Source organism: Mesoplodon mirus (assembly GCF_964341445.2).
Source record: "Mesoplodon mirus genome assembly, chromosome: 3".
Classification (NCBI taxonomy): Eukaryota; Metazoa; Chordata; class Mammalia; order Artiodactyla; family Ziphiidae; genus Mesoplodon; species Mesoplodon mirus.
Window position 1 is genome coordinate 23,323,512 of NC_138978.1, and position 21,105 is coordinate 23,344,616.

Here is a 21,105-nt window from a genome sequence, read left to right on the forward strand (position 1 = left end):
GATGAGGCAACCAAGCACTAAGTCTGGGGCCTTGAACGCCAGAGGGAGGATTCTGAAGTTTGCACTAGGGGTGGGGACAGCAGTCACCGATCAATTGGGGGGCCGAATAGCAACACAGACCCCTTCCAGAAGTCGTTTCGGGACTAAGCGCGGAGAGCGGCAAGGAGGCCGAGACCAGCGGCGGATGAGACCGGGCATTCCTCAGGGATCTCCAAGCGCAATCAGCTTTTCCCCAGGGCTTTGACAGGCGGGGCCGTGGCCTCGGGTGGGCGTGCCTCCTCCCTCGGGATCGGCAAGTGCGCCGCCCCTCCCCCGCAGAGCCCTCGCTCGCCCCGCCCCCAGCAGGGCCCTCCTTCCGAGGGCGCGCGCCGCCGCGGCTCGGTGCGCAGCTGCTAGGGATCGCTTCCGGGGGGCGGGTCAGCGGAAGTGAGAGCGGTTGAGGCTGGGCGGCCCGCTGTGGTAGGAGGGGCCGTGAGGTGAGTGAGTCCGGAGCTGCAGTGTGAGGTGAGACTAGGTCCGAGCGCCGCCCGGCAGCGGGAGCGTGGCCTTCCGGCCCGGCCGTCGCGCGGCCTAGTGCCGGGCGCTGTGCGGTGCCCGCGGCTGCTGTGCCCGCGCCGGTTCTCGCGGGAGCCTGTGTCGTCCGCCTCACTATGTCAGGGGGGAAACTGAGTCCCCAGGGGCAGTTGCTCGCCCGAGTCACCCAGCTGCACCAGAGGCTTCTCGTTTCGGCCGCCTCCTCGCTCCTTCCGGGACCCGGCCCCGGGCCTGTGGGTCCAAGGGCCGCCCGAGCCGCGGCGAAAACTTGGCCGACCTTGGCCCTGTCGGGTCGGGCTGTTGCGGGGGAGGGGAGGCGTGTCCCGGGCAAGGTCCCCGCGGCGGCTCCCCCGGCGCAGAACTGCGCTGAGCGCGGCGACCTCGGCGGGGACCGGGGTGATGCGTCCAGGCCCCGCTCGGGAGGCGCTGCGTCTCCGGCGGGGGACCGCGTGTAAGCACTGGGGCAGCAGCCTTGGAAGGGGCAGTGCGCGCCCAGAGGTGGTAGGAACCAGCCGGCGCGGCCAGCGAGCTGGGGGCGTCTTCTAGCCAGACGCTTGTGGAGGGTTCAAGGCTAAGTCGGCGTTCTCGTTGGTCCGTGTCTTAATTGAACAAATGCTCGAGTGCCTGCTGTGTACTGAGCGAGCGCTAGGCTGTGCCTGGGAAGTCCCCGCCCTTCGGACAAACTGCACAGCACACCGTTACCTAGTTACTGCTGCTCGAAGGAAACGCGGGGTGCCAGTCGGGGAAGGGGAGGCGATGCTTGAGTTGCGCTCCAGGAATGATTAAGGATGAGCTTGGAGAAGGGGGTGCTGGTGTTTCGAGCAGAGGCAATACTGTGGACAAGGCCATCGAGGGGCTGAAAGGCCAGCGTGGCTGGAGGGCAAGGGGAAAGCAGGTGTGGCTGTGAAGTGTGCAGGGACCAGAGTGGACAGGCCTTGTAGGCTGCGGGGAGTTGGGTACACAGGGCAGAGAAAGATGAGGTTGGGCCTGATTGGGGACGGCCTGCTGGCCATGCTGAGGAGTCTAGACGTTATCCTCTTGGCTCTAGCAAGCATAGGGGGTTTGAAGCATGGCAGGGATATGATTAGCACTGTGTTCTAGAAAGGTTCCCCTGGCTGTCGTGTGAGGGTTAGGCCCAACTGAGTTTGGAGGTAAGTTTGGAGAGGAAGTGGCTGCAGTGACTAAAGTGAGAAACACAGGGAAACAGTGTTGTGTGGAGCTTGTGGCAGCCACTGAAATTCAGCAAAGAGCCTGGCACACAAAAGGACTTTGATAAAAGGCTTGAATTTGCTGAGAAGATGAAGCCCGTGCAGGAGGCAGCAGGGTCTGCAGACTTTCTACTGCCGTGACCACTGAGTGACCTTAAACCAGTCCCTTCCTCTCTCTCGCGTCTTTTCCTCATGTATCGTAAAGTGAGTGATACCTCCTCTCCTAGCGGTAGAAGAGAGACCCTCCAAGGGAGGTTTCCAGAAAGAGCTGCTTCGGTCAGCGCAGCCCAGCCCCTCTCCAGAGGCTGCCCTTGGCTCCCCAGTGACTTCTTACCCAGGGCATTCCCAGCCCTTGTGACTTGAACCACCCCCCCCCTCCTCCCCGCTATCTACCTTTGCGGCCTTACCATACTCTGCTCTTTACATCTCTCTTCACATTCCTTTCCTAGACCTGTGGTGGTGTTGCTGTTTTCCTTCCCTTCTTACCCCCTCTGAACTCACCTTGGGGCCTTGGGGCCGGGGACTGAACTCACCTGGCCACCTGCCTGGTGTGCCTTTCTTAAGCAGTGATATTCAGCCTCCGCTAGAATTATGTAATCAAGTCCTATCTCTCGTCTAGATTATGAGTTCCTTGAGAGCATGGCTGTGTCTTACTCCTTCCATAGCCCCTACAGTGCCCAGCACAGGGCCTGGCACAGAGTGAGTATTGTTAGTGTTTGATGAACAAGGGACTGAATGAGCTCATTGACTGCAACTGCTCACCATGCAAGGGCAGCTGTGAGGAATCCAGTCAGCAGCAACTCCACCCATCTGTGTCTTGCTTTAACAGTTCATTAAGTACTTTAAAATCCCGTTTCACTAATTGACTCTTAAGGTAACTTAGAGTGGCAGCTCTTCCTGTCATCTTTTTACAGATGGAGAAACCAACATTCAGAAAGGTCAAGTGACTTGCCTATGGCTACTAAGCCAGTAGATGGCTGGGCCAGGATGAACACTCTTGGCTCTTTCCCCCTGTAGCCCAGTAGACTGAGTTTGGCTACCGGTCGGTCGCTGGCTGTTCTTTGTACTGTTGTCTGTTTTACCTCTTCCCCTTATGGGGGCCCAGCAGCGCTGGGCTGGGTGGCACATGCTGGCCTTTTTACATCTTATCCCCAGGAATGAATGTTGGGCTTGGATGGTACCTACACTCTGGCTTTCCCATGAGCTTTTTTAACTACCAAAGGGTTCTGTTTACGTCTTAAGAAGTTTGCTTGTTTTATCTTTCTTATCAACTTAAAAAAATTTTTTTTTAATGAAGTATAGTTGATTTACAATGTCATGTTTCTGGTGTACAGCACAGTGATTCAGTTATACATATATATTCTTTAGAAGTTTTGCCTCAGGAAACCTAAGGGCTCAGGAAGGCTCCCAGGGTTGGCAAGCTCATATAGCGAATCTGAAATAGAACCTTTAAGGGTCTGGATTTGTTGAAGCCGTTGTCGGGTGAGGGCAGCCTCTTCGGCTGGTTTTCTCCCCCTGTGAAATGTCAGAGAAGCCTCAGCGTTAGTCATGGCTCTGCAGGGCCAGGTTTTGTGGGGCTTGTGTGGTGGCCACTGAGTCTCCTGTGGGGGCTCTTTCACAGGAAGAGGAGTCTGGTTCCTTAAGATGGCCTGATATGAAGGCGTCACGCCTCCTGCGTCCCCAAGCCTCCAGAGCTACCCTGTGGCTGCCTTGTCCTTCAAGTGCAGGAGCCAGTCGAAATGTCGGGAATGGAAGCCAATGTGGTAAGGGGCATTCCCAGGGCAAGGGTGTGGTGGGGAAGGTTAAGCACTGGACCTGCTGCAGTTCTGAGATTCTCAAGTTAATTCTTCCCCCACCCAGGCCTGGAATTGAAGGGTCCTCCCTTCCATCCCCTCCCCCAAGGCAGAACCAGCTATGATCTTGGGGCAGTTAAGGAGTCAATGTGTTTCCATCATTCTGTGCAGAGGGAAGGGAGGGCAGCCTGGCTGATCCCTACACCCGGCTAATTCCTCACCCTTTCACTGGACCCTCCCAGCATTGACTGTGCCTCGACAGCAGCAGGTGTCCCCTTAGGTGGCTGGCCAAGGTGAAGGTTGGCCCCTGCTAAAGGGGACAGGGAGAGAGTATGGGGACAGTAGTTGGATGTTCTCTGAGGTTGTGGCCGTCCCTGTCTCTTTCTGCTCTAGACCATCCCGATCTGGCAAAACAAGCCGCATGGGGCTGCTCGAAGTGTAGTGAGAAGAATCGGGACCAACCTGCCCCTGAAGCCATGTCCCCGGGCATCCTTTGAGGTAAGTGAGCTGGAAGGGCAGGCAGAGTAGAGGCTCAGAGTGTATGGGAGGCTGGTGCTGCTTCTGTGCCCCAGACTCCTTGGCGTTGCCAAGGCAGGTTGCTTTCCTGGTCACTTCTTCTAGCTACCTATTTTCAGTGTTTCCCTGAGGCCATTACGCCCCATCCTCTTCCTTCTGGCCAAGTCTAGCCATTCCTTTACTGGGCTATTTCAGTCTCACCTCTGTGCCTAGGGGGCCGTTAGTACCCACTCTGCAGCACAGATTCTTGTCTGGCCCAAGTGAGTAAGACCCCCTTGTGCAGTGGAAAGCTAAGTAACGCTTATTAGTCCCAGCTGCCTCCCTCTGAGAGCTAATGGTTAAGCATCAGCTCCAGGCTAGATGGTTAAGGTGTGTGCATTTGGGGAGCTGGGACACAAAAGAGATACTTCAGCTTTCTGCCTACACAAAGGAGACAGAAATACATGCCTGAAAAGATGTGGGCCCAGGGCGAAACAAAAATGAAGGAGCTGAGTTTGTATGTCACATGGCTGAGCTGCAAAGTCTGTGTAGGAGCTTGATCTGGAGTCTGAATTGGTGTCAGGGTTGGTATTAGTGAGGAATGGGTTGCGGGGGTGTTGTCCCTTGACCCAGATTGCCAGTCACTGTGTAGGGCAGGAAGTGGCCCTAGCTGCCTCAAGCATCAGGAGCAAAGGGAAGGACAGCTAGGGAGTGTGAGTCTGTCAGGGTTGCCCCCACGCTCGGCTGTAGCCCCTCCAGTCCTTTGCCTGCACGCTGCTGGGCAGAGATGGTCAAGGGCACGGGCTCCCACGGAGCAGGAGTAGTATTAGTAATACTAGCTAACATTTACTGAGCCCATAAAATGTGCCAGGCTCTGTGCTAAGTACTTTATATATGTTAACTCATTTAATTGCCAATAGCAGAGGAGCACTCTGGCTAATCAAGGAAAGCAAATGGAGGCTTCCCCTAAATGGCCCATCTTAGCATCAGCTCCTGGGTCAGTGGAAGTCCTCCTCTGTAACCCTGGAGTATCACTTCACTCCTGTGAGACCCAGGTTCCCTATCAAAAAGCCAGAGCTATCAACTCCTGATCTACCTACCAAACAGTCTGTAACAGAAACATCTGAATTTAACTCATGTATAGGTGGATTTTTGAGAAATTATCTCTAGATTTGTTGTAAATTGATTACTTTAAATATTTGAAGGGAATCTTGCTGATTTATTATTCTTTAATTTACCCATATAAGAATATTAAATTATGAAAAGTAAACAAGGAGAAAGGGAAACAGATTACCTATAATCACACAGTCATGACACAATAACTGTTAATGTTTTAGTGTAGTTCTTTTCCATCTTTTTCTAAACGCATGGTTCTTTCTTTGTTGTAATCAGTAAGTACATAATTGAACCTTCCTAATTTTTCATTTAACATGGTGTCACTCAGTCTCTCTGTTCCCTAGTTGTTCATTTGGGTGAAGGAGCTATTTTAAGGAGTTACATTATGATTCCTTTTGTATAATTGTTTTTTTATTTAAATCTAAATAGTCAGATTATCAAGTTTGCTTCTAACAGTGTTTGTTGCTGTAACATGTAGATCCCAGTTAGCTACAAAGGTGTTGTAAAGAGCTTGCCAGGAGAAATTTCCTGTTGCTATAACAGATTGTCCATGTCCTTGCACCTGTATTCTCACAACCAGAAGGCAAGACACTCTTAGGCTGTGGGCGTCTCTGTTAAAAAGTAACTCTGGCCAGTACCACTGAAGACCCCTTTGCTCTAGCCAGGGGTCAGCAGAGGGCCAGAGAGTAAATATTAGTTTGGCCAAAAAGTTCGTTGGGTTAGTGAATACATTCAATAACGTTCTTGGTGAAAATGAAAAATGTCATTTATTTTTTACTTAAAACCGAACTAGGGCTTCCCTGGTGGCGCAGCGGTTAAGAATCTGCCTGCTAATACAGGGGACACAGGTTCGATCCCTGGCCCTGGAAGATTCCACATGCCGCGGAGCAACTAAGCCCGTGCGCCACAACTACTGAGCCTGCACTGTAGAGCCTGTGAGCCACAGCTGCTGAGCCCACGTGCCACAACTACTGAAGCCCGCACGCCTAGAGCCCATGCTCTGCAACAAGAGAACCCAAGACAATGAGAAACCCGCGCACCACAACGAAGAGTAGCCCCCACTCACCACAACAAGAGAAAGCCCAGGCAAAGCAACAAAGACCCAACACAGCCAAAAAATAAATAATTTTTTTAACCGAACTAACTTTTTGGCCAACCCAGTATTTTAGGCTCTGAGCCATACTGCTCTCCATTACAACTACTTACTTCTGCAGTTATAGCTTAAAAACCACCACAGATGATACTGAAACAAATGGGTATGACCATTTTTCCAGTAAAATATTGTATATAAAAACAGATCCCATCCCTGCTCTCAGCCACCATGTTTTGCTTAGAGGATAGAACAGGCTCATGACTGGTGTTTGCACCTTCCCATCCAGTAGCCAGAGTAATCTTTTAAAACCTCAAATCTGATCCTTACTTACTCAGAATCTCCCAGTGGCTCATTATTGATCTTAGAATCAAAGCTCCTAATTCACTTTCCAGTCTCTCCCAACTCCCCACCCCACCAATCCTGTTGCAGCCATGCTGAATTACTTGTAATTTCACAGACTCTTGCTTCTGGCCTCTTATTCAAGCTATTTCCAACGGGGACCTCCTCTACGAAGACTTCCCTACACATTAGGTGTTCCTCCTTTGTATTTTGCCCAGTCTCCAGTTGTTTAATCATGAAGGCAGTAAATGTTGATGGATTTTGCTTCCCTACAGACCCTGCCCAACATCTCTGACCTCTGTCTGAGGGATGTGCCCCCAGTCCCTACTCTGGCTGACATCGCCTGGATTGCTGCAGATGAAGAGGAGACTTATGCCCGGGTCAGGTAGCGGAGGCAATAGCCTGCCGGCTGGGGAATGAATAGCTTCTTCCCAGATGAGGTGGTAGGCAGCAGGAAGAGAGAGAGGTGGAGGGCAGCAGGAATGAGAGCTGTGGGCTCAGGGTGGGAGCAGAACCTGGCTGTGTTACTCTTGTAGGAGTGGATGAAGGAATTTTGGAAGCAGTGCAGTGGCCCGCTCTCTGACACACTGTTTCCCTGGTCCAGGAGCGATACACGCCCCCTGAGGCACACGTGGAAGCCCAGCCCTCTGATCGTCATCCAGCGCAATGCCTCAGTGCCCAACCTCCGTGGGTCGGAGGAGAGGCTCCTGGCCTTGAAGAAGCCAGCCCTGCCGGCCCTCAGCCGCACCACAGAGCTGCAGGAGGAGCTGAGCCACCTGCGCAGCCAGATTGCTAAACTAGTGGCAGCTGATGCAGGTAAGAGCCCCTGAGCTAGGACCAGGATATAGCAGGCTGCTCCTCTTTGCTTAGCTTTTGGACAGGATAGGGATAAGGATGGTCCTTGCTTCGGGGGTGCTCGGGCCTAGGGCTCTGAGGTTGCCATGAGGCCTGGCGAGCCTGTTACAATCTTTGGATGGTTTCCGTCAGCCATTTTGGGGCCGACTGGTTGGGTTAGGAACAAAATCTTCACTTAACCTGGGGCCCCAGGCAGATTCCCCGCCTTGGCCACAGAAACCAACACTCTCTCCCAAGTGTCTTTAAGACCATGTCTTCCATGAGCGCTCATGGCTTTCCTTTTCAATATGAAAATAAGCATTCCCCACCACTAAGAGACATCCCCCTTTGTAAGCACCTATCTCCCCTTTCCTTGCCTTTTCCAGCAGAGACCCTCCACCCATTCGTCCACCTTTCTGTCTGCAGTTAAGGCAGAACCACTGGAAATGAATGGGATGACCAGATGCAGGAAATACTAACAGGTGGATCTCTCCCAGGTGGATCTCTCCCAAGGTGTTCAGTGTTTAACCCTCATATTCCTCCCATTCTCACTGTTTTGGTCCTCACTGACTCAGTCATAGCTCCCATACCTTGTCAGTTGGTAGAACACATAAAAATCACGGTGTTCTCTTTGAAATCTTCATGTATTTAATTCCCTCATATGGCAGTTTTATAGAGGAAATGGACCTGAATTTTCCATTTATATTTGTTGGCTACTTTTTTGTCCCTAGAATGTTCCCTAGAAACTTAGAAATTGAGGAAATTCTATCCATTAAAATCTGGGCACTAGAGGACCATCACCATTCTGGTTTTTTGCTTCAGAACAATTCTTTCAGTCACAGATAGCTGGATTCAAAGGAGCACAGTCAGAAGCACTGGCCTAGTTAGAGAAAAGGACAAATTCAGGCCTTGGTTCTGCACTGTTGCTTCAGTCTAAAGAGTGCTGTCACTCTACAGCCCGCTGCAGAATGGGAGCTTTTAGGAGGCAAGGCCCTTATGGGGTGGTTTTTTCCTGCGCTCCTGGAACACTGGAAGAGCCCAGTGCTGCTACATCTTCTTGAGATCCTGAGAGGGGAAGGTAGTGGAGGAACCCAGGATGTCATGGTGTCAGCCTAGGAAATGAATGTTTGGTAGGCAGTGCTTGCAGGGAGATGTAACTGCTGTATTTTAGCCCCAATGTCCATCCATGCCTATTGTTTTCTCTTTCAGCTTCGGCTTCATTAACGCCAGATTTCTTATCTCCAGGAAGTTCAAATGTCTCTTCTCCCTTACCTTGTTTTGGATCCTCATTCCACTCTACAACTTCCTTTGTCATTAGTGACATCACCGAGGAGACCGAGGTAGAGGTCCCTGAGCTTCCATCAGTCCCCCTGCTTTGTTCTGCCAGCCCTGAATGTTGCAAACCAGAACACAAGGCTACCTGCAGCTCGTCTGAAGAAGATGACTGCGTCTCTCTGTCCAAGGCCAGCAGCTTTGCAGATATGATGGGTATCCTAAAGGACTTTCACCGGGTGAAGCAGAGCCAAGATCTGTAAGTATATTATACGGGGCTGTGCTGATCTGTTTATTGTTTAAGTTGCCTGTGGCCAGTTATCTAATAGAAAGGACTTACATAGTAAGTCCTCAATAGCAGTCATGTGTTATTTCATTCACAAAGCTTGCTGCCTGCTTGCTAGTGCCTGGGTCCCCAGTTTGAGGAAAGAGCAACACTTGGTTGGGGTGATCTAACCCAACCAAATGTTGTTAGACTAATAGGGATTTTACAAGAAGGCTCATCTAATCCAGCTTCTGTCCCCCAGAGCGGCTTCACCACTTCAGTTTTCATACTGCTAGTGACAAGTGTCCCCATGCCCCACCCTTCAAAACATAATTGCGTAATAGTTATTTTAGTATCTCAAAAAAGTAGACTGACTTGGTGAAAGGAACATTTCCTTTAAACACAGTGGTCCATTATTCAAACCAGCCCTGCAAATTCAGAGATTTACGAACAAGGCTTTTGAGACTCCTAGGTAGTTCCTAAACCTGGCTGCCTATCAGAATTGCTCAGATTTGTTAAAAAATATATATATACCTTAAACTTACCAAAGCAGAACCCCCAAGGAGCAGCGCTCTAGGTGTTTCTGATGTCAGTGTAAGGAGATGTGGGAAATACCTACCATGAGAAACTCATCTAGCAGGGAAGCCCTAGAGCTCCAGCCTGAGGGAGTCACCACCTTGCGGTGTTTCCCTACCGCACAGGACATACCAGAAGAGCTTATTCAAATGCAGTTTCCTGGGCATTGAAATATTTGACATCCAGACCTCAAAATCCAGAGGCCAGATGTGCAGCTGTTTTGTTAATGCAGTTAAAAAGCTGTTTTGGGGGGTGGGGAGGTGAGGGCTGTCTCCTGAGATGATGAAGTTCCTCTTAAAGGAATAGTGACTCACCTCACACAAGGATCCCTTTGTGTTTTCTGGCCCCATTTTCTTCTGAAAACTAGACAAGGGTCCTGGTAGTCGATTCTGTAGGAAAGTTACTTTTACCTTCCTTTTCTGGCCATACGGACCCGCAGTTCTTTGGTCTCCTGCATTCCCAAATTCAGCTGCTGCTGCTGCTGCTTTGGGGCCACACTGAGCCTTTTTCTTCTGGTCAATGTTTTATAGATTGGACTCTCCAACTTTCTTATACCTGCCTCTTGTACCATATTAGATCTGTGACCCCCTACTGCCAAGCCCTTCCTCTCACTTGTGTCCTGGGCCCTTTCCTCCTTTGTTGATAGAAGGAGCTGGGGGTTGATGACTAAGGAGCTGGGTTGATGACTAAGAACAGGAAAGTAGCCCCATCATCAGGGTTCAGAAATGTGACAGACTGAAGGCAGTTGCTCTTGTTTTTGTTTTCAAGGTTTAATAATCAATCTTGGCCTTTACATCTAGCATAATGACCAATAAAATGCTTTCATGAGGATGTATGTATTGTAAGAGTTCACTAGAATTTCAAGCAACTGTTTTCCAGGAAAGTACCTGATGTTATCAGGTAATTTGAACCTACCCTAATCTGAAACTGGTTTTGTTCCCACGGGTCCCTTATGATGTGAACATTTTACTGTAAATTCTGGATTGCTTATAAAAAACCTCTCAGTTTCCCTGACAGGGAGACGAGGTAATAGTAAATCCTCAGCACACCTTTTCCCTAAAATGAATAAATGTCAGAAAAGGCAAGAGTCATCAGTCACTTCCCCTGCTGACCTGGGGAAATGCTACTAAGAAAAGATAGGGCCAGAAGGTGGGAGCAGAAGCTTAGCCACCACAGGCCAATACCAACAGGTTTGCCCACATTTTGTAGCCATTTCAGGAAATAGTAAAGCCATGTCTAGTTAAGAGATGAGATTTGTAACCAGCAAGCTTGGTTTTGAACTGTGCATTCACCACTTACTGAGTGACTAATGACTTTGGGTAAATTCATAACCTCAATGGGCTTCAGTTTCCTCATCTGTAAAAGGATTGTAGTAGCTCCTACCTCATAAGAGTGTTGTGAGCATTAAATGAGATTGTATTCCAACACACAAAACACTGCCCAGGGCAGAGTAAGTACTCAATAAATATAAGCTATTATTGTGTCTCTAGGAACCGGAGTTTATTGAAGGAGGAAGACCCAGCCGTCCTTATCTCTGAGGTCCTAAGGAGGAAGTTTGCACTGAAGGAAGAAGATATCAGTAGAAAAGGAAACTGATGGCACTCAGCTCTGCAAACTCAGTCTCATGCTCCTGGAATTCTTTCAATAGCTGCCTTCCTCACTGCAGATGTTTCTGCCTCTCAGTAAGAAATCTTCTGCAACAGTCTGGCTGAAAGCTAGAGCTTGGACTAAGAGAAGAGCTGCATTACATGTTTTTCCATACTTCAAACCTTAGCAGAAGCTGCCTGTTTTGAGCTGAGACACGTTACAGGTAATTGTGTAGGTTGGAATGTCCCAGTTTAAAGGGTGAGATAGAAGTTTCTGGTTTTTCCTTGCCCCTGTGTGAAAATAGGTCCTAAATGAATGACTGACTTCACTGCACTAGACCCCATAACTGGTCTCACTGAACACTTTGTGCCCAGCTGTCACTTACTCTCAGCCAGTTCCTTGCAGCAGAGCAGGGCTGAGGGGAGGGGGCTATGTTTATGTACATGTTCACAGGGCAGGGAAAATCTTATGCTGCTCCATCATGAACTGACACCAGTGCCCAGCAATCACTCTCTCCCCCTTCCCTGTCCAACACCTACATGTAGAGGTCGAGCCACTGGACCAGCTGACACTTGGGCTGCTGGGAGGCCTGGGCTGTTTTTTCTTAAATATATTTTGTAATACTGTACAACCAAATCTACCCTCCAAAGCCCTGGGCCCTCATTGGTTCCACTAATTGAAAGCTCTTTCTCTTCCATGGACTTTAGTTTAAGCCCAGTAGGAAAGAGAAATGGAGATGGGAAAGAGAGTACCATCCTTCTTCCAGGCCCTTGACTGCTCCTTTGCATTGGGCCAAGGTTTGTACCTACCACACCATGCATGACTCAGATGCCCTCAGGTCCCTTTTCTCTATGGTATGTATCCTGTGTGTGTTTGGGTTCAAGCACTACCTGACATTAAAGGAAGGATTTGGAGAGAGACTGCATTTGCTGTGTCCATCTCTGAGTCGTGATCACCCAGTATCTCCCACAGGTATATAATTTCTATTAATTTTAAGGTATATGAACTTCTGTAAACAGGTTCCTGGCTTCCCCTTGCCTTTAGAAGAGAAAGCTTCCCTAGAGAGCTTCTTATCTCTTTCTTTACAGAGAGATTTTGCCCTAACCTTTCAAAGCCGATCCTGTCTTATAACTTGCAAGCTTGCCCCCCCAGAGGCTTATTTTTAAGCCTCTTAGGTACCACACCTGCAACATGGGAAACTGCCACCTAGTGGATGTCTTGAGTAGAACCCGAGTCAAATTAGACTTGTGTTCAGATCAGACCCATGGCAGTGACAGCAGAGTTGCACTTCCAAAAGTGAAATTGGTAATGTTTTAATTACCAGCAGAGCCAGCTTTGTAAACAGTCATTTATTTGGATTCATAGTTTTACAAAGGGAGTTCTCTCCCACCTTTAGTAGAAGAACGCTATAGTCCCATTTAGATTGTTATATAGGTCAGCCTTTTTTAGGGAGATGTTTAAACATATAGTATATAACTTTAAAATGCTGTAAAGTTACCACAAGAATAAAATAACAAAACTACCTAATCATTCTACCTCTCTCTCTATCCTCCCTGCCCCTGTACACCTGGGTCTGGGAGATTTGCCTGATCACTCAAAAAAGTGTCAAGAATAATGGTCACAGCTTAGGTCGCATGGGTACGATTACAGCCAGAGATGAAAAGACCACACATCCATAAGAAGCAGTATCCCAGTCAGGCATCTGAAAGGGCAAAGAGGTGGCTCTGTGCAGGCTGAGTAGCAGGCTCTTCAGTGGAGCGATGAGCACCTGCCCTCCCTCCTTAGTGTTCACCATAGACTCATACAGGGAATATACCAGCCACCCTCCTCCTCAGGGAGGGGCATGATGCCAATCATACTGTCTCAACAAGCGGCACCACCTGCTTTATTTACACAAAGAAAATGCTCAGTAATAACAGCAGCATCCCATGCCTCCCTCCCACCCAAGATCATTCTCCTGAATGACCTTTCTCAAACAAAGATCTTACATTCCCCTACTGCAATATACTCACCCGCTGAAGATACTTTCTTATATGTCATTTCAAGGTACTTTTAGAACCAAACCCTCACAAAGACATTTAGACTTGGTGCCTGATAACTTGATTACCTTCAGAGTCCTGGGTAAAGAGCAAATCAGTCTGCAGATTTAACTGGGTGGTCCTATCCTGGCACTGAGCCCAAGGGCTGTTAGGAAGCTGTCCTAAGCCCTGATTCCGGTCATTGGTTACATCTCGGAAAGGAGCTCTAGAGTTGTGGGCAATGACCCTCTGGCCCTGAGAATCCTCGGTGAAAAGCTGACTCCAGGAGTCCTTGTCATTCTTTTCGCTGTCCCAGGAAAACACAGGAATAGGACAAGGGCTTTGTTTCACTGCTTCTTTGTTTGCTCCACTCCAGGAATCCTCGTATGTTTGAAGGAGGATGGGGGCCTGCCTGTTTCTTTTGGCAGACACCTTTTCCAAGTTAGTCTTACCCAAGAGCTGATGGCCCTTGTGCCCAGGTGTTTTACTGTGTCTCTCCACATTCTGAGAGTTCTTTTTCTTAGATCCATGAGGCCATTCCCTTTTCCAGGAAGAACCCTCTTCCTCCTTTTGGTCCAGTAAGCAAGAACTCTCCAGGTCTTGGGTGAAGGAACAGGCCAGTGAGGCTTTACTCTCTCCAGCACAGACAAAGGTATCAGGCTGGAAAAAAGACAGCACAGTCACGCATGGGCTTCCTATTCCATGGTGGTAAGAAGCCTGGAAGGACTGAGGAGAGAGTCTAGCTTCCTGGATGTCTGCAGGGGTTGAAGTGGCTAAAGGGGGTGCCATGCAATCATCCCCCAAGCCCTGGATCAGATGGTCTAGCTGGGTTGCATCTTCCTTAGACTCTTTGTTGGTCTGACTTTCTATATGAGATGAAGCACTCCTCTGGTCACCACCATTGGTCTTTCCTAGTAAAACAAGATGAACAAATATTACTCTGCAGGAAAACTCCACCTGAGTAGGATTTAGGTGGCTTTTTCTGAAATCAGTATCAGCTACCGTAACTACTAGTGCAGGGGTCTTAGGACTCTTCACAGATCTTCGTAGCTGATCTTCCTGCTTTCAACCTCTTTTCTTTCCTGAGTGATCTAAAACACAGCTCTTATAGTCCCCTACTCAAATATATGGATGCTTCCCATGACCTACCTAATAAAGTCAATCATGTTATAGAGTCAGACCACAGCCTACTTTTCCAGTTGAGTGGGGTTTGTTTAACATAGGCCACATCAGTTTTGCTTTTGTATTTTATTTAACATAGTTTCTGCTAAATAGTGATCCTGGCCAAATATCACCCCTGGATATTATCCTTTGAGAAACATGTTCAATATACACCATTTTTGTAAAGTCTCAAAGATCACATTGACCAGCCAATGCTGAAAAACCTTCTGGTGACAGTGAGAAAGAATGTGGGTCAGGTCTCCTGCTCCCCAAACATTTCATGGGAAAGGGAGTAAAGACACAATTAGATGCTAAGTCCATCAGTAGAAAGGACAATTAAAAAAACTATTAGTGTCCAGCCTGTCCACTTTATCAGGTGTGGAATGGATCCTGTCTGCCTTAAAGATAGATGACATGGAATTCCTACTCCCCAACACCAAATTATGCCAAGATCTAATTACAAACAAGGCTGAATGACTGATTCCTTCTTTCCTTTCCAAGAAATATACTACAGAAATTGTTTTGTAAAAGCGTTCTCAACTGGCCTAAGACTTCAATACAGACTATGTAGAAAATACCAGAATTTTGAAATGGAAAGTGGTTTTGAGAAAATCTGCCCTTGTTACTTAAAGCAAAAGAGTTTAAGTTTTTGTTTGTGGTAGGGAGAAGGTATTTTGAAGGTTTATGCAAAGCGGTCCTGGGAACAGCACCAAGAGTTAGAGCTCTCTTCCCAGCACCCTTCAACTGGCAAGAACCCTGCTCTGTAAGCCCCAGCCTGGTCTAAGGCAGCTGGTCCCATGAAGAGGAACATGCAAACAAAGAATTGCCAAAGGATGATGAAACACAAGCCAACTTTATGCCAAGCTTTCTAAGAAAAAAGCGCTTTTGAACTTTAATTTGAGAAGCTTCATACAGACATATCAATTAATCTTATACAGACTGCTAATTGTGGCCAATCCAAGACATACATCTTACTAATGGCACATCAGCTCCCCTCTGCACCCCCAACTCCCAAGTATACCTTTCCTCACTGCTCTGTCAGGGAATACCAATATTTTTCTAGTTCTGTTTAGACTGAGATAAACAGAAAAGTGTGTTTGTAAAAGTATGTATATATTGCTTTCCAAACGACGGTGCTTTCTTGTGTTCTAAAACATCTTCTGATAGGTCAGCTACGTTCAGCACAATGCACTTAGGGCACCACTTCTCACAGATACTCCGGCGGAAAAAGGAACGCACTCCCTTTTGTTCCCTAGTTGCTTCCAGGCCAGTCACCATACCTGGCTGCAGGGTGAAGAAGGAAGCAATGCTGGTCTGCCGAGTGCCTGCAGGTGGACGACTTCTTTGAGCAAAAGAAACATTAGCCTTTCTCTCTCCAGGAAAGAGTGTTAGCATTTTGGTACTTGACTTGATTAAATGTGTCTGAGAAAGGGGAGAAAAAGAATAAGAGAAACCTATTAATATCAAAACAGCTGCCAGACAGGATTCAATAAACACCAGTTACCCTCTTGGAAACACACTAGACCTCTTGGACTGGACTCATATCCTCTACTCTAGTCTTGCTGTACATCACCTTCCACCATTTTCTACCAACTGATGGTGTTTGTTTTTCCTCAAGAATCACATATTCCAACCATAGCCCATTCTTTCTGCTTCCCCATGGAAATCAGGGAGGCTGACTGACAAACAGGAAGGGATTCCACAGGTGATATTCTCTCCTTTATATTTAAAGATAATTAATGCAACTAGGGACCTCTCTGGCAGTCCAGTAGTTAAGACTCTGTGCACCCAATGCAGGGAGCCCAGGTTCGATCCCTAGTCAGGGAACTAGATCCTGCATGCCACAACTAAAAAAAAGATCCCGCGTGCCGCAACTGAAGATTGTGCACACGGCAACGAAGATCCCGTGTGCGACTAAGACCCGGTACAGCCAAATACATAAATAAGTAAATAACTATTTTTTTAAATAATAGATAATTAATGATTCTACATGAGTAGCAGTTGATACATTTTTAATAATTTTCAAATAGTCACACAGTGGTTAACAGCATGGCTCCTGAGTCACACACCTTCTGTTCAAACCAGTACCAATTCTGCCACTGCCAATTACCAGCTACATGACCCTCTAGAAGTTGTCTGATCTCTGTCTCATTCTCATGTGTGAAATGGGGACAATAATAGTACCAAGCCCATAGGGCAGTTACGAGGATTTGGTGAGTTAATTCACATAAAAGGCTTACAAAGTTTTAGCACATATACAGCATTTAATAATAGTTGGCTATTATTCAGAGGAGGAGCAATGAAACAGCAACAGTCTTACTACATTTTCATCTCCCCGCCCTTTATACTTTGAGTATGAACTGGAAGATGAGCCAGAGAGGTTTGGGATGTGTCAACTTTTATACCTCATCCTTATGTAATGTAATTTGGTTTTGTTTCCATTTGCTTGTTCCGGAGTGCTTGAGAAGTAGGGAGAATAGGATTATATTCAATTCAATTTGGCTGTGAAAGCCACAGAAGAAATGAGATTTGCCAATATCCATGTACCAAGTTGGAAGTAGCCCTGAAACTTGAACGCCAATTATTAATTCTAGCCCAAAGTTGACTTCATTTCATTTTTACATTTGGAAACTAAAATGTACTTTAAGTGGTTAAAAGATGGAAGAAATTCTGGACGTAAAATTCATACTTTGACTTGTAGTACTGGTATGGAACATTCTCTTCCACCATACAAAACTAGAAAACTGGATAAGATACATGAAACAACTGATTTTAGACAATGGATAACAGGCAGTGCAGAACTGTGATCCCAAGAGCAGGAAAACAAATGAGGTGAACCCTAGGACACCCTAGCTTTCTGCTTGGAAGCACTTGTCAGAATGCAAGGTATAGAGAGAGTACTCAGGCAAAGCACTGCAGTCTTGATAAATTGAGTAGACTGAGATTGGAATTTGGGGAAGATGAGGTGGCTGGGATTTGCAGTGCAGAGAAATACATCCAGAAATCTACATAGAGATCCCTTCAGTCCATTACTGAATACTAACCTACAAGTGTGTTAGGCGAAACCCCGTGAGGCCAGACAAAGGAACTAGGAACTGCAAGATGAACAATTCCCAGAGCTCACACAGGGCTGGGAGAGTTCCCACTAGCCAAAGTGGAAAGACCTTTTTAATACCAGTGGCATTCAACAGAATTAGCAGAAGGATCACCCCTTAGCAGTAGAGCTAAACTAGCTGCAGAGCAAAAACTTCCAAACCTGTCCTAACAAAGCTTAAAAGCAAGCTTGATTAGCAAGTAACTACCTGCCAAAACAAATTTCAGCATTCTTTAAAGACAGTAAAATCCAGATACCCAGCAATGTAGCACACAACAAAAAATTGCTAGATATGTGAAACAGCAGGAAAACAATCCATAATGGGGGGTGGGGGGTGGGGGGTGGCGTGGGGGATCGGTTAAACGGAAACAGAGTCAGAAATATCAGGGATGACAGAATTAGCAGACAAACTTTACAATAAATGTGCTCAAGGATTTAAAGGAAAACGTGAAAATACTGAGAAAAAGAACATACAAAAAATTCACTAGATGGGCTTAACAACAGATTAGAGACTACAGGAAAAAAGTAACAGTGGACCTGAAGTCACAGCAATACAAACTATCCAAAATGAAGCAGAGAGAGAAACAAACTGAAAATAAACAAATTCTTAATGGTCTGTGGGGTATCAAGCATACATATAATGAGAATTGCAAAAAACAAGGTGAAAGTGGACAGAAAATATACTTAAAGAAATAATGGCCCAAGCTTTTCCAAATTTGATGAAAACTACAAACAACTGTGATTGTCTTTTTCAAAGACAATCAAAGACCAAAGGGATTGTCTTTTTCAAAGACAATCAAAGACCAAAGGCAATTCAAAGACCAATACAAGATCTCCCATGTCACATGCTTTTCTTATAATTTGACCTTGCTACTCTTCCCATCAAGTGGTGAGAGTCATATTCCCTTACCTTGAACTGGTGAAGAACTTTGTGACTGCCTGACCAATAAAGTATGATAGAAGCAACACTACATGATTTCCAAGACTGGGTCATAAAAATGCCATGCACTTCTCTGCCTTGCTTTCTTGAGATGCTCGCTCTTGGAACCAGGCCCCCATGCTATGAGGAAACCCAAGCGGGCACACGGCTCTCTAAATTGTATGGGAGACATCCTAGATATGTGAAATAACGTGAGTTAGTATGCCAACAAGCATCTGAGCACCTATAGGCTAGGTACTAGGAGACAGTGATGAACAAAACAAGTGTTTCTGCCCTGATAAAGCTTACAGCTTAAGGGGGAAAACAGACAAACTAGTAATAGTTATTTAAATTACATGTATGCTAAATCCTATAATGACAACTTATAGAAAACTACAGATTATCAGAAAACAGTTAAGACCTCAATTAGCAAAACATCTGGGAATAAGCTTTTTACCAAATTGGCCATACTTAGCAGGATTAGACTCCATCCTTGGGTCAGAGTGATGTCAGGAGTAATACTGCCCCAGATAAAGACCTCTTAGAAAATCCATGGCTTCAAGTATTTACATTTATCTCAGTAGAACGTTAAGACTCTGAGTGAGAGGAGGTAATCTGGAACTGAGGAGGGCCCAGGTACAAAGTCCTTCAGCTGATTATCCCTACCTCAAAATAAAGGCAGCCCCTGTATGTACATAGTATAAGAAGGCCTATCTAATAGGCATCGGGTTCCTACAGGACCAAACCCCATGGTAAGCCACAGCCTACATATCGACAACTTTTACCCTACAAGAATGCCCTGAAGAACCTAACTTCAAGAGACACATTCCCTCCAAAACTAAAGAATCTCTAATCCTTTGGTATATGACATTCATGGCCCAATCGTTTTCTTCTTTCATAGTGGTAGAAGGAAAAACTGACTTCCTACAACTATGGAGCTCCTGCTACTCTTGCTATATTACAAGGATCCCCTATGATGTATTCCTACAGAGAATGATGCTTTGGAGGGGGGGCAAGGATTACCCCAAAAGTGATCCTTTCTTATACTCACAACTCTAGTAGCAAAGCAAATCTGGGATCATATACATCACCTCTCTATTAGAAAATGTTTTCATGCCCCCATAGCATTTAAATTCTGTTTAGCCCCCATTCTATCCTTATCTCTTCTGATAATTTATCTGCAAGTTTGTCTTAAAGCTCTACTTTTAAACCAATTCCATTTTTTTTGATTCATATGGTCTTCAAGCCTGGTATATAATTTGATCCAACTTCCTTTTTTTCATAATGGTTACTCTGGTCTTGAATCTGTGTATGAAGTATCACTTTCCATACAAAGTGACAGCTTTGAAATACACGAATGTGTGTAATTAGTTCTTTTTGCCATGCTACCTCTTTATGCTTCCCAGGGCCCATACTCATCTTTTCCCACTTCTAGAATCACAGAAAGCAACATCATCAAGCCCCCCCTTCCTCTTTAGTCTCTCACAGCACTAATTTGATGACATTCTGAATGAAAACCTTTTCCCATTAGTCACTATCATGCCTCATTCAAGTCAGGCTGAAAGGATGATGCCACCTAATAAGAATGCCCTAAGGAGGATTGTTTAAGGAGTCTGACCAAGGAAAGCTGTCTGAATTCTCATCATCGCCAACAATAAAAATCACCTCTGTTGAATTAGTAAGAAAGTATTAATTCAAAACTTGCTTCAAACTTTCCAAACCCTCAAAACAAATAATACACTACCCTAGTTCAGAACTTCATAAACTCTACATAGTCCTAGACTATTAGAATAACGGTCTCTTGACTGGTCAGGCCCCCATTTACTACCTGTTTCAATCAGTCCCATACCCAACATCTAGATAAACCTTAAAGCACAACTGTGATCATACCATCTTGTTCTGGCAAGAACCTATAGCATAAAATGTAGACTCTTAGACTGCACACACTGATACAATTTCAGCTTCCTTTTTCTCCATTACCAAAAACCCTTTATGCACACTCTAACATAATACTCAACTAGATACCAGTGCCTATTATGGACTTCACCTTCCTCACTTCTGTGCCTCACATAGAAGGGCCTTTTTCACACCCAACTCTGAAATGTTACCTATTCTTCAACTTAACAGCCAAGTATTCCTAATTCTCACAGCTACATGTGACCTCTTCCTCTTCTGAACTTGACATTTATCACTTGGTATTTCAAGACTTACACCACAAAATCCTGGGATCAACATTTGATTCACATACTTTTTTCCTATCCTCCACACAACCAGCTTAATACACACTAGGTGCTCAATTCAACAAATATTTTAGGAAGAAAGTGTACATACCGGAAGGATACATTCCAGTTTCTGTTTATTATATACCTACTCATTACATTTTCAACATCAACAAAGCTGTCAGAAAAAAACTAAAGCATTTCTAATACTGTGATCAAGGTTAAGATGAGCTCCTGTCACTGTAGTTGATGTCACACATATAGACCAAAAAACAATGCAGAAGGCTGCAAGTAAGAAAAGAGTTTTTTTGGGGGGGATCTTAAGAACTGCAATTTGGGAGACACAGATTCTGGTAAAACCTAGAGTGTTCCAGAGAAGAGAAAGAGGGGCTTATAAAGACAAAAAGCCATGAGGTTGTTCAAAGTTGCCTGGCGAGAACTGTGGTTGACTCTGACGTGAGTCAGGCAATATTTGTCCTTAAGGAATCACAAATTATTTTAGGGTAAGGATCCGCTAAGTATCATGAGTCTCTGGCAGATGTTCTGGATGTCTTCATTACGACAATAAGTGGTCAAAAGGTC

The 21,105-nt window shown here is 46.2% G+C and overlaps 2 protein-coding genes across 6 annotated transcripts in view; one reads left to right on the forward strand and one right to left on the reverse strand.

The window, feature by feature from the left end:
• The first annotated feature begins 384 nt into the window (after positions 1-384).
• On the forward strand, positions 385-12,037 carry MTFR1L (mitochondrial fission regulator 1 like). Of its 5 annotated transcripts, none has more exons than XM_082614861.1 (8): positions 458-476; positions 2,362-2,441; positions 3,364-3,505; positions 3,929-4,033; positions 6,854-6,963; positions 7,183-7,394; positions 8,622-8,943; positions 11,016-12,037. In XM_082614861.1, exons 3-8 carry the CDS (start codon positions 3,482-3,484, stop codon positions 11,119-11,121), a joined length of 879 nt encoding a protein of 292 aa, XP_082470987.1. In that variant the 5' UTR covers positions 458-476; positions 2,362-2,441; positions 3,364-3,481; the 3' UTR covers positions 11,122-12,037. The 5 variants fall into 5 exon arrangements, with proteins under 5 accessions (XP_082470988.1, XP_082470985.1, XP_082470987.1 ...); XM_082614860.1 differs by having other exon boundaries at positions 462-504; XM_082614862.1 differs by lacking the exon at positions 2,362-2,441 and having other exon boundaries at positions 385-476.
• A 137-nt stretch (positions 12,038-12,174) lies between these two features.
• AUNIP (aurora kinase A and ninein interacting protein) overlaps positions 12,175-21,105 on the reverse strand; it is a 40,106-nt gene continuing 31,175 nt past the window's right edge. The window contains exons 4-5 of the mRNA XM_082614856.1: positions 15,572-15,713; positions 12,175-14,041 (exon numbers count right to left, since the gene is read on the reverse strand). Of these exons, the coding sequence (XP_082470982.1) occupies positions 13,191-14,041; positions 15,572-15,713 (993 nt within the window). The 3' untranslated portion in view covers positions 12,175-13,190. The remainder of the gene's footprint in view (positions 14,042-15,571; positions 15,714-21,105) is intronic.